Genomic DNA, 14,133 nt, shown 5'->3' with positions numbered 1-14,133 from the left:
TCATTTTTAATAATTTAATTATTTAATGCATGACAATTAACAAACAATGTTAATTATTTAAGTAAATGGCATCTAGCTGCCCCAATGTTTGCTGCGCCCTCGCAGGGCGTCACCTGTACTTACTTATTATCTGTGTAACATCTAACATTACCACTTGTGACATTGCAATAAATTAATCTGAATCTGAATCTAATCTGTGGTTTTGTACAAACGCGATGCCGATATTGAGGTTGGCGCCGTTTAGAAATATATCTTGTGTTACTAATTCGTTTTTATTAAAAGTTTGTTGAGTTAATATCAAAATATTAATGTCTTTTTAGGGCCTAGTGGATAGCAACTAACATGGGATCATAGTGTTTAGGATTCTGTGCACAAAACGTGATTAATGTTCAAAAAAATTTTAAAACTTGGTTTATATGATCGTTATTTAGTTGCTGTAATTATGTTGCTCATGGATGTTTAATGTATAGGCGTTTGATATGATGTAAGTATTGATTATCTATTAAAAAAACATTAATAACACAGTAGTGAGGTTTAGTCTTTGTTATTTTATAATAATCAATATTGTTAATAGTAGTGTTAGGGACGAGTGTATTTTTGCCATCGAAGTACTTATTAAATCCACGTTTTTTCCAAAATTAAAATTGTTTTTTTTTTTTAAGTTTTATGGCTCCATCGTTCGCCAAAACGATGAATTTGCCAACGTCAAATTACAATTTTTGAAGCACTGGTCTCTTTGAAGTTTGAAGTTGACCTTGACAACATTAAATAAAATTAAAAAGTTAATACCCGTGTCGCCTGCAACAAAAAGTTTCAATACATTTTTAATTTAAATTTTCCGTTCTCATTTTTCTCATCTACTCATACAAATTGAAAAACAGAATGAATGTTAAAATAAAAATTATTTTAACTTTTAGCTCATGAAAGGGTGTAACATATAGCACCGTCATTCCACGCTCTATTTTCATGGTCTTAACCTAATTTCAGTCTTCACTCGTGTCATAAATTTGCATAAATCTGCATTTCAAAAACCTAGCGATGCAGTTAGTATAACGAAACTAAAAACTTCTGAAAAATAACAAGGCATTTATTATGAAAAGCTATGCGTGAACTTCTGCCCTAGGTATATAATAGGTACCCTATGTCCTTCTCCATACTTCAAACTACATGTATGCAAAATTTCAAGAATATTGGTTGAGTAGACAGAGCGTGGAGAGGTAACAAACAAACAGATAGGTCTGAAAATCAATCTAACGATTAACTAGCTATTTGCTTGTGACATATTGTAAAATGGAAGATGACATTTTATAATATGAGAAGAAATTACTACGTACATACTTTAACCAAAATTAGCAGAAGTTGAGATACACCTATATTGAAATTTGGCGGCAGCCGAATCAAGCCCACTGCGACCGAAATGCTTGGTAATTGAATGTTTAAAGATCAAAGAACCATATCTAAATATATTTATGTGTTCAAAACTATTTATGTAAATACCAGTTCATTGCCCGCAGCTTCGGCCGCGTAAACTTTCGTTAAAGTTAGTAAAAAAAATGTTTACTCAAAAATCTGTACTTCTTCAATAAATAAATAAATAAATAAATAAAATAAATATATTGGGACAAATCACACAGATTGAGCTAGCCCCAAAGTAAGTTCGAGACTTGTGTTATGGGATACTAACCCAACGATACTATATTTTATAACATATACATATATAGATAAACATCCAAGACCCGGGCCAATCAGAAAAAGATCATTTTCCATCATGACCCGACTGGGGATCGAACCCGGGACCTCTCGGTTCAGTGGCAAGAACTTTACCACTGCGCCACCGAGGTCGTCAAATAAATGAATATGCAGAGATAAATAACACAGATCGAGTTATAATTATAATGTAATTAAATTTAAATTTATAATGTATGCTCAGATCAATCTGAAAAATACCATTTTTTACCTTAACCTAACCGGAGCAGACGTCAAACCCGTGACCTCCGGGATAGCATTCGGGCATGAAAACCATTAGGCCACGGAGGTCGTAATATTAGCAAGTAACAACTATATATAATACTTTATATAGTTAAACATAGTTAAAAGGCCTTTCTACTACTCCATTCATCATTTTTGTCCATCGCATCTAGATAGTGCGACCATAATTTTATCAAAATCGAATTGTTATTTTGTCTTTGTATATGTTTGGCCCAGGCGTGGTGCAGTATCCACATAACATATGTAATTGATTTAAGACATGTTTACTTACGTTTTGTACATTTGGTTTTATATCAGTATACATTTTTTCACTTTTTTTTGACAATTTTCTATAATATTATTGAAAATACTATAAATTTTTTATTTCTTTATTTAAATTTTGAATTTTTTAAATAATGTTGTGAATTCGTCTTCTTCATTTTTAATATATGTATAAGACCTACATTTGTTAATTGACATCTTTGGAGAAAGGGCCGCGGTGAAGTTTGTTGCGCAGCTTCTTCTTTACCTACGCTTTGGAAGTCGGCAGTAGACTTAGTTTAAGTAATTTTTTTGACGTCAATAAGTGATGTATATTATCCTATATTGAATAAAGAATTTTGAATTTTAATTGTGTTCAGGTGGTATGGATGCAGAGGAGCATTGAGTTCTGCACGGAAACTTGGCCTGACTCCATCAAGAAGGAACTCTTTGGGGCCTTCAGTTTCGTCTTGGTCTATGCTGTGCCAGGTAAGTCAATTTTGATCAAAATTCCTCGAGTAGAATTTGCGCGATTTAGTGAAAAACTGACACACTCATCCTCACAAGCGTTCAAACTTTTGCATTTTGGAATACAAATAATCGGTTAATCGTTAACCCTTATCGGATTACCGTTCGAACTATTGCAATTTTTGATTATGTTGTAACAGGAGTTTGCGTGAATCATTACGGGTGAGTTGCACCGTCAAATTTGACGGTGATTTTAACCGGCGCGTGGTGATTTTACTGATATTTAGACAAAGTCTCGTACCTACTTTGCGTTTTTCTGCACACGTTATAGTTAACATCAAAATTGACGGTGCAATCCACCCTCAATATCAGTGAAGATGATACTAGTGATAGCCTACTCACAATTTATCTTATCAGCCCAACTAGTGATAATTGTGATATATTTTCCTACGAATAATTTTCCTATCCATACGTTACACATTTCGTAATTTTTCGTAATTGTGTACATTGGTTACGTTACCTATATACAGTTAACACAATCAATGCTCTTTCATAGACCGCTATCTTTATTCAATATAAACAATAATCTGATAAAAAAAGCTAATTTGATGATGAGGATGACCATGTTGATATATTATCAGTGAATTCACTGAATAATAGTGTTTAATAAGTACCTCCTATCAGCCGTATATGTGCTGAGAATCGTGGTTGATAAGTGGAATAAAACACACACAACGATTCTCTTGGCAATGTGGCTTTGCCATTGCCTTCTTCATTCCATTTCACAATTTCATCGACTAAATCCAAAATAAAGTCTCCTCTGCCGCGTCTGTCTGTTTGTTTGCGATAAACTCAAAAATACTGCGCGGAAATTGATGCGGTTTTCACCTTTAGATAGTGTGATTCCCGAGGAAGGTTTTTAGCTCTACAATTAATTATGTTTTTACCCGAGCGAAGCCGGGACGACGTGTGTCTAGTGGTCTTATGTAAATGTAAAGGTCCTTTCACATTTATTCCAATAACGCTGACAATTTAAGATCACTGATGTGTATATGACACATGAAAAGGAATGTTAGATCTACTCAAGCGCAGGTCCTCGTTTTGTCGTGCAATTAAACAAGTGTCACGTACACGCTGATTGGATTTATTGAGATCGCAGAATGTTGATCACAAGTACCTGTTTAACTATTGCCCGCGGGATCGCTCGCTATGTAGTTTTCATACGAACTTAATTAATTTAGATTAAGACGTGAAACAGTGTCTGTTAAGGTCACTTTTAAATCACCTATAGTACTATTTAATAGGCGGCATTGGCGATTACATTACAATGTATAGAATGGGACTCATTTATTTAGTAAAATCGAGTATTTAAGATTTTTTTTTTAAATTTTATTTAATGTCAACTCAATTTAAATTGGACAACAAAACTTTACCCTTATTAATTAACTTGTGACACTATTTTGTTGACGAATTTAATTAACTGCTACTTAGATGAAAATCACGTTATATAGGTACGTAACCTAACTTCACTATAGGAGCGCCAATTACCTCTTAAACTAAACAAGTTACCTATATATTATATCCAATTAAGGCATAGAGCCCTTGATACAAGCTTCAATCAGAAGCAAGTATAATTTAATTACCTGTGAGTTTGTATGGCTTAACTGCATTAACTATGGAGGCTTAATTTTCCAATCCTGTTGAAATTTGATGTGTGAGTCGAATCGTATTGATAATTATGGTTTTAATAAGGCAGCTTTATGACAGGTAGATTTATTTTATACTAGCTGCATCCCGGGGTATTACCCACGGTATAACCAGTCAACTTTGACGTTAATTTTAACCACGGCCGTAGTTTAGATAAAACGGCATACTTTGCGTTTCTCTGCGCAGGTTAAACGTAAAAAAATTACTGGTGCTTAACCCATCCTAACAAAATTTGATTTAATCAGCATTGTTTGCTTGTACACTGAACAGTAATATCAATATATATTTGAGGTATATAACATTGCGATTTAGTCTTAATTACCGCCATGTATATTCTATTTAGGATGACTTGTCTTGCAGTCGTATGTACCTATCTAAATGGAAAAGGAATGGGTTTGGAACTCGTTGAAACTTCTACGTTAAAAAGTTGTGTGTCTTCAGGTAAAGTTCAACATTGTATTCTTTTCTTATGTAATAAGATGAATGTCTGTCTTCTCCGAAGAAAATGTTATAGTATACTTGTTTATGTACGTACATACGTAGGTACAGTCAACAGCACATCAAGTTACCCTGCATGAACCTCTATGGCTCGATAATAACGGTGAGTTTGCAATAAATTTGGGTAGGCGCTAGTGATTGTACGTGCGGTTTTTTTCCATGTACGTACTTTTTTAATATTTTACCATAAATTAAGTATTGACTTGACTGAATACATAAAAATATGTGTTTCATCTTAAAAATGCATTTATATAAATTCATAAATATTTGTTTTCCTTATTAATATACGTCAATCATTTAACTTAGAAATTTTGAAATTTAAAACAGTATCAAGCCAGAATAAAATCAAAAATAAATTCTAAAAAGTTGACTACTTAGAGGAAACCGAAACATTTTATCTTGAAAGTATACGTACCAGAATAAATACCAGCGGCCCGTCCTGGCTTCGCTTGGGTGGAAACATAATGAACACACCTAAGCCTTTCTCAGGAATCACACTATCTATTGGTGAAAACCGCGTGAAAATCCGTGCAGCATTTTTTTTTTTAGTTTATCGCGATCAGACGCGGATATTATACGCGGGAGAGGACTTCGTTTTATAATATGTTAGGTTTATTCAGTTTGACCATTCTATGAAAAGAATATGATGAAAACAAATCCTGTCAGATAGAAAAGTTATTGATATACTGTTTTTTATCGTATTACCAGCGTCATTGGCTGTGTTACACGACGTAGTAAAAATGTCACGTAATCCGACCATAAAATTGAAACTGTGGCCGGATCAGGATCTTACAAGAATCTTTTCAAAGAAAAAAGTATTAGGAAAATCTGGATTACGGTATTCTCCCTTGAAGTAGGATTTACACTTATTAAAATTTATTGGCAATATACTGTGCGCACATAAATTTATATTGTTTTCCAAATAAGTTTTTGTGTGTGCGCATCTTATTAACTATTTCTACAAGTCAAGAAAACTCATTATTTTAAGACATGCTTTTATCATATACATATTGTACATTACACATACCACATATATACATATTTAGATCAAATACTAATAAATAATAAATAATAATAATATTCAGCCGACGACGATATAAAATTTAGTCTTTTTCTTTATTCCCAAAGAATGACTGCTAGAAGCGTGCTCTATATTTCAATCTTTGGTAATTATGGCGACAGGATAATAATGGAAAAGACATTAAAAATTCGTATATTAAAATAAATTTCCTTAACATAAATAAATATACAAAAAAACAACGTTTAAGTTTATACTATCAAAAATTATCGATAATTTAAGTTGGACTATGGATAAGGATTTTCGGAACTTGGTCTCTCGGAGGGGGTCAAGGTAAAACTAGAAAAAAATACGGGTTGGCAGCAAATTGTCAAAGCAGATACATATAGAACACAGAAAGAGGTGGAGGTCTTTGCCAGCAGTGGGCATACTTATTTGATCGTAAAGCGTATTTTTCTCTAAGGGCAAAGTACGGGTTCCAATACATTTCTCACTAATCACAGTACGCCGTAGTGACGCAAGACAAACACACCGCAATGTGATTGGTACGCTGTGTCTCACTTCGAATCGACTCGATAGTGAGAAGTGCAATGCAAACCCGTATGTACTTCGCCCTGTACTTCCTCGCTTCTGATTTACTTTGAATTGTTTAGTTGTAAAAATATTTATAGTGTTTTCTGTTTAATTCCAGGATGCATTGTGGTGATATCTTACTCCCTAATGGGGAGGAGGTTATGCTCAGTGCTGCCGCCCTTCGACCAGACGGAAGGCAGCGCAAACAGCCAACAGGTTCGTAATATTTTTCATAAGGTTCCTTTCTAATGTCAGCTCAATATCGCCGAATTAGGACAGATGCCGATGCAAGTGCATGAAAATAGCGTAGTTTGTATGAGTGCTTTTATTAACCGCAATGAAAAACCAGCAACGTATGCCGAATTCGCCAAGTTCGGCAAACTGATCAATGGCTATTGGCGAACTCAGATAGACGCCATGCAACCACGCCAATGCAATTCAACATACATTCGACATTACATCAATCTAGTTAATAACAAATTCGCTGTTATTGCCGTGGCAAACGGAACATGGGCTTGTATAGGGCAGGGTAACAGTTGACTGGACATTGCATAGTACGTGTGCGAGTATGTTGAAACTATTTAAGTTACGGCGAACTTCCGATATAGCCGGGATAATATTACATGATCATTCGTTTGTAAACTTATGTTTTATGGATTATTTTTGACGATTGTAGATGTCACAACGTCAGTTTTGCCGCGAATAACAATCACAATGACATCCATATTTCGGATTTCTCTGAAGCCAACTATTCTTTTTCAAATGATAAATGTTGGTTAGCAAAATGTGCGTGGTTTTGTATAATAAATTAGTATACATTTCTTAGCATTCCCGTGTTGGTTTTAGTAGATTATGTAAAAAAAATGTTTATTCAAATGTAAATATTTGCCTAATTCATAAATTGAGGCCACTTGGAGGCGGAGGGATCGGTTTGAGTGTCCTTATCCGTTTTCCTGAATCATCCCTTACTATTTCCTCAATGTGAAGGTATCTCTGTTCAATCTGAATTCTGATAGGTATATTGTATACCGAAGGCATTAACAAATATTTATGTTGTTACCCGATTGTTATAGGTATTTAATCTACTCTCAAATAGATGAGAAATAATTATGACGTATTTCCTAGTCGCTGTGCGTTTTTAACGCAAGATTGTTTTAAACTAGATGTTGCCCGGGGCTTCGTTTTCGTGGGAATTTATTTTATGATAAAATATAACCTATAGCAATCTTGGATAATGTAACTTTCTAATGATGAAACAATTTTTGAAATCGGTTCGGTAGTTTCCGAGATTACCCGCCTCAAACATACAATCTCACAAACGATTACCTCTTTATAATAATAGTATAGAAATATAGATAATGACGCACGCAGCCAGCCAATATTCCATACAAAAATGATTTATTGACATTAATTACTTTAGTTCAGGCAAAGTTTTAATCATCGCGCCATGTTTTTACTGTAAAATGAAACCTTTTGTACTTTACGCCGACACAGCCCTAGCCCAGTGTAATTTTCGCATTAAATGCTTAAATTTTGTTACACTGTAGATCCATGCCCCATTGCTCAGTCGTAAATCCGTTGTTTTCTATAACAGTTTTGACAATGCCGTGTGTTGACATACGTCGAAACTTCATACAATGCATTGTTGTCCGTTGTCTGTCGACGGACGTCAAAATCCATGTAATTCATTCCGATAAATAAATTATTCCAAAAAAGTACGCAGTCGATATGCACAAACTTTGAAACGTTATTAATATTCTACCAAAAAGTGATCAAAATGTTACCTTTTCTATTTAAATAATTGTTTTAAATAAACATAAATAAATAAACACTGAACCATCTATTTAAACAACAGAGTGAATATCAATATTGGCTTGTGTTATTTTACCACAACGATACTATAATAAAAACAAAATTTTATACATTTATTCATAGCTTCTCTCATTCGGCTCGCTCTAAGAATAGAATTTTTAGGTAAATAAATTTAATACTCTTCGACCTTTTTAAGTTAGGGTTAGTTTATTCCAGTATTTTATTTATTTATTCAGGAATTTTTACACGTATTTGAGGACTTTCGTTTATGAATCAAACAACGACATTAAATCTAGAAGAGTTTTTAGTTTTTGTATTATATCACAGTTTTGCGATACAAGTGCGTGCCGTTTCCTTGCACAGAGGATTGCCATCGCAGTGCAGAGGGGTAAAGCTGCCAGCCTTCTTGGAACCCTTCCTCGCGGCGACGTGCTGGAACTTCTTTTTTACTTATAATTTCAGAGTAATTTTTAATGATTATTCTAGTTTAGTTTAAGTATATAAAAAAACAATAACTCGTTCATTCATTCATATCAAGTGTGCTAATTGTAGACGACACCAATGAGTCAGATTCGCCCAAAGGTATATGACATGACTACCTACCGCCATAACTTATTAATTATGCTTTTATTTACCAATATCGATCGGGATGAAATGTGCTTTGACTGCATTACATTTTTATACCCTAGTCGTTATGTCAAAGAGGTCCTTTAATATTCTTTTAATATGGTTTCAACTTTATGTTACGCAATAAAATATTGTGTATTGCGTAGACATTCAAGAGCACTTCACTCCAAAAGCCATCGGATCTGCGCTTTATAGCTATACCTAGCACTTCCGCGAATTACTTTTGAGTTATTATTAGCGTTTGAGCGCTGAATTTGCAATAGTGTTACTAAAATATATTTCTAACTCTTCAGTCTTCTTATTCGTCCATTAAGAAGGCCGTACAGGAGTTGGGCCTTTAAAATAGCTAAAAATGACGTTAAAAATTTACTTTTGAAAGTTACCTTGCTCATCAAGCCTAGTGTCGTGTTCCACCGCTAACATCATAACCGTTTTCTGTCTCTCTTTAATGTTTATATCTTCTCTTTCCAGCGCCTACGCCTGGTCCGCGAGAGGAAGCGAGTAGCCTGGATCCTGCTGCTGCTGGCAGTTCTGTTTGCTCTGTGCTGGTTACCATACAACATTTTGCAGTTGCTGGTCGATGTGAATGCTGTGAAGGCTGACTCAGTGTTCTCTGTGCTGCCCTACACTTTGTTATTAGGTTGGTATACTTTTGTACATTAATAAATAAATATATTAGGACAAATCACACAGATTGTTTCTAGCCCCAACGTCAGTTCTAGACTTGTGTTATGGGATACTAACTCAAAGATATATTCTATAACATATACATATATATATAGGTAGATAAACATCAAAAACCCGGGCCAATCAGAAAAAGATCATTTTCCATCATGACCCGATCAGGGATCGAACCCGGGACCTCTCGCTTCAGAGGCAAGCACTTTACCACTGCGCTACCGTGGTCGACATACATAATTATATACTCAGGATATGTAAAGGAAGATTGTGTATTCATGCTATGCCGTCATACTGTTTTCACGGGGTTCTGGAAGAAAGGGCCAACCGAAAAGTGCTGGTTTGATGTAGTCAAGGAAAATCTGCGAGCCAATAGTTTGACTATTAAAATGCCGAAGACCGTGCGTGGTAAAGAAATAAATGTAAAAACCGGACCATTGGCTCCGATACTTTGCGGCTGAGGGGGCTACTAAAAAAAGGCTTCGATGACAAAGAATACAAATTATAAAGGAAGATCGTGAAGTTGGTTGCACCGGTCAACTTTGCCCCCACCGTTGCCGATTAAATTTGTACTTTGCGTTGTTCTTCAAGTGAAATTTAACGTAAAAGTTGTATGGTGCAACCCACCCTTAATGAATATAGTGCTAGAAATGATTCTACAATAAATGTATTGGACATTTTGTGATAAAAATACGTTAGAGCTGCGTTTTACAGCTTCAATTTTACCATTTACATTTATATATGCATGGCACGCATGCATTCTAAACTAATTTTAAACGACGATTATAAAAATCGTTATCTAAATTCGATTAATATTTAGGTGGAACGAATGGAAGGATATCTCGTTTGCTTATGCACAATTGAACAAAACACGTCTTAATATAATTTAAATGACAAGTTAAGAATAGTCTTGACAGACGCACAAGGAAGTCCTTTGCAAGTCAAGTAATTCTTTAAGTGACTTCTCACAGTGAAATCGGAATAAATATATCAATTTTATTTAGTTACAGCACGCTGAGTAGTTTATTAAAAATTTTAAAGATCCAGTTTAACAGTCATTTAGTTTATTCTGAAAATAAAAAACTGATTAGAATTGCCTTCCTTAATTCATTGAAGGTTTGGGTGGAACAGTAAATAAGTAAAGTGCTATTTTTTTGCTAGAGTTCCCAACATTTACAATATACCAGCTGCGCTACGGGGCTTCGCTCCTGTGGTAATCTCGGGATAAAAAGTACCGTATGTGTTATTCTAGGTTATATTCCATCCGTGTAACATTTTTCATAATAATCTGTACAGTAGATTTTGCGTAAAAGAGTAACAAACGTACACATATCCTCACAAACATTCGCATTTATGATATTAGTATTATAGATATTAGTAGGATTTCGCAGAAAATTGGTAGGTTTTTTTAAATTCCGACCCTAAGAGACCAGAAATTGTGGTGAAAGTTTGTATGACAACTACGGGTAAAGCTGCGAGAAACAGCAAATATATTACATGGATCTTTACGCTGTGATTGGTCTACTTCCAGGGCATGCGAACTCAGCCATAAACCCGATCGTGTACTGCCTGATGACGCGCAATTTCCGTCGTTCACTGCGCAAGCTGATCTGCCAAGACCCGGGTAACATTCACTCTAGTACTCATTTCCATGTAAGTTTATATACTAGGGCTGTCGCTTTGTTATACATTTTTATTTTTAGTCTGCTTCAACGTTGGAATTAATTATTTCATGGGCACTAAACGAGAGACAATTAAGCGTAGGCCATTAGCTTAGACGGGTCGATGGTTTCACGAAAGTCGGTGGTAAATGAAATGTTTTTTATAAAGCCTATTTTGTGTCTCACTGCTGGGCAAAAGCCTATCTTTTCTGTTTCCATAACATTCGATTTATTGAATCGGTTTTCCGCCGTTCTACCAAGAAGTGTACCTCATTCTGTCTGCCTCTCAGCCGCCGACCCTCTGGTTTCCACAACGTAGCTGCCTTCTGCACACGTGTCTAGCCCAGCTAAGATTAAGCTGAAACTAAAACAAGTTTGAGACTTGTGTTATGTGACACTAGCTCTCGTATACATAGATAAGTATCCAAGACACAAGTTTATCTGAAAAGATCATTATCCATCCTGACCTGGAGATTGTATGACACTGTATGTATCTAAAAATAAATCGATTAACCATTATTACCATTATTCAAAATTACTTAGTACTAAGTATTTTGTTGACGTATTTGTCAAAATTCCGAAACCCTCTGAAAATATATCGTTCTGTTTTTTTTATAAATAAACTCGTGTGCCAAAGTTACTTTGAATGGACCTCAAGGTAAACGGACAGATAACACGCATCAATTGCCAAATTATTACTATCAAGTAATAATGGTGAATTTGGCGATTGATGCGTGTTATCTCTCCGTTATGATAAGATATAAAAAAGTGTAACAATACAACAGCCACTTTTCATTTCTCCTTAAATTTTATTGGTGTCAACAGGACTGCCATGAAAAATATTTTAAACGTATATCAATGGTTTGATCTTTCGAAAGCTTTTAAAAAGAAATAAATCCATAGAGCAATGCCAATGTCATTTCGACGTCCGTCTACAGTCAATGCAGAAAAACGCAGAACAGCGCTGAAATTGTATGAAGTTTCGACGTAAATTACACAGACACAGTGTCAATATTTGTACAAAACAACGGTGTCATGATATGCTGCGACGTCGCAACGGAGCTCGATTGAGCAATAGGGAATGTAGAAAATAAAACGTGTCTGCCACTTGACTGGTAGATAATTTTTTTTTCTATTATTATTTTTAAGTGTCCCTCGATCCGTTTCAGTCAAAAATACTAAATGTACAGACAGAGACTAGGAATTTCCAATGTTAAACAAAGCCATTTAAACAATCAATATTTTACAGATGCAAGGTTTACGTCAAAAATCCAACACGTCTAGTATGCGCACGTGCACCACGGTCACCTTCCGGAGCAGTAACCATCTGACCAGGAACCAGAACCCCAGCATTCAGTACGGGAGGGTCCAGAGAGGGGCCTCGCTCAGGGAGACCAGTTGGAAGGAGAGGCCAAAGCCGCAGTATTTGTAAATCGATAGGCAAATAGACTTTTACAGGTAAATTTTCACGTCTAAATTGTTAATTTATATTCTAAAAACTACTATTAACCATCGAAATGTGGAAATTTTGATACTGAATTTTGATTTTAAATTGCCCAGAAATTCTTGTTGCTTTATTTCTTTCGAATAGCTGCTAGAAAAGGCAGAATTATACTGTATTGGCAGAAGCCAGAATATTGTCAACTCTAGAATTTGGTCCACGTCGATTCTATTATAGTAAATATATGCCACCAACATTTTGCAAATGTATCTATTACTAATTATCGTTCACTTCGCAATAAAAAAAATAGAATTATTGAGATTCAAATTCGATTATAACGTTATTAAAATTTACTCAATAATGAGCAAGAAACATCTATTAGGGATGGCCCTTGATAGGGTGTGAACTAAAGCATTCAATCGAAAGGTGCCAAGGAGAATATAATCGAAGGAAATGCAGAAACCCCATAGTATGTAAATAAAACCAGAACACGTATAATATTTTTGTAATGATAGTAAATAGGCAAGTAGAAGTAAAAAAACTGAATCATCTACGATTCCATGCCTTTTTCTTCGAAAACAAAATTATTATTATTAATGCACGATTTTTTGAATATTTTCAAAAATCGTATAGTGTTATAACATTAGGAATGTGTTACTTTTTTATATTGACTTTGCGACAGTTAGACACAGTGTTTTTTCTCTCTTTCTCTATAATACTAAATAGTTAGACACAGTGTTTTTTCTCTCTTTCTATATAATACTAAATACCTAGTCAAAAACATTATCAAAACTTTGTATTGTTAATTATTGAAAAGAAATTGCAATTATAGGTATAGTTCGTTTAAATGAACAAAATATTTTTTAGTTAAAGTAAACTTATAAATAAAAGTCAATATTAGATTGTTTTCATTTCAAATATGTCTTATTTATATGAAATTAACCAATTTAGTTGTAATAAAATCAATATTTACGCAAATACAGGGACATGTCTAAGTCATAATTATATAAACGCTACGAGCTAAATTAAAATTAATGAGAAAGCTAAAATTATATTTTAATTAAGTAAATTAGTTTTATGAAGTTTGTAAAAATATAGAAGTACAAATAATTTATAATATGATTAAGTGTTTCTATGACTATAAAATAAGTTTTGAAACGTGTACTATACTTAAGTGTAAATGAGAAAATCTGTCTTTCTATCTGTAACGATTTACGGTTAAACCTCTGGGCCGATTTTGATGAAGTTTGGAGGTCAGACATAGTCTACCGTGGGTAGAGTGGTAGTATCGCGGGTAACAGTTAGTCTATTTGTATGTAATATATAACGACTATTAAATAAAATAGGTTTTAAAGCATAGCTTTTGCTCCACGCTTTGCATTTCCTGCATTCGTTTTAAATAAGTTGTATTATTTTTAATC

General features: G+C 34.3%; 1 protein-coding gene across 2 annotated transcripts in view; it reads left to right on the top strand.

The window, feature by feature from the left end:
• LOC128670934 (neuropeptide FF receptor 1-like) overlaps nt 1–14,133 on the top strand; it is a 66,825-nt gene extending 52,692 nt beyond the window's left edge. The window contains exons 5-9 of one of the 2 annotated variants that reach the window (XM_053746962.1): nt 2,610–2,718; nt 6,612–6,709; nt 9,404–9,572; nt 11,142–11,263; nt 12,521–14,133. In XM_053746962.1, coding sequence (XP_053602937.1) covers nt 2,610–2,718; nt 6,612–6,709; nt 9,404–9,572; nt 11,142–11,263; nt 12,521–12,703 — 681 coding nt within the window. In that variant the 3' untranslated portion in view covers nt 12,704–14,133. The remainder of the gene's footprint in view (nt 1–2,609; nt 2,719–6,611; nt 6,710–9,403; nt 9,573–11,141; nt 11,264–12,520) is intronic. The other variant, XM_053746963.1, reaches the window with a different exon arrangement.

This window comes from Plodia interpunctella, chromosome 6 (assembly GCF_027563975.2).
Source record: "Plodia interpunctella isolate USDA-ARS_2022_Savannah chromosome 6, ilPloInte3.2, whole genome shotgun sequence".
Taxonomy (NCBI): Eukaryota; Metazoa; Arthropoda; class Insecta; order Lepidoptera; family Pyralidae; genus Plodia; species Plodia interpunctella.
The sequence above is the reverse complement of the archived record's forward strand: the minus strand, read 5'-3'. Positions and strand labels throughout refer to the sequence as shown.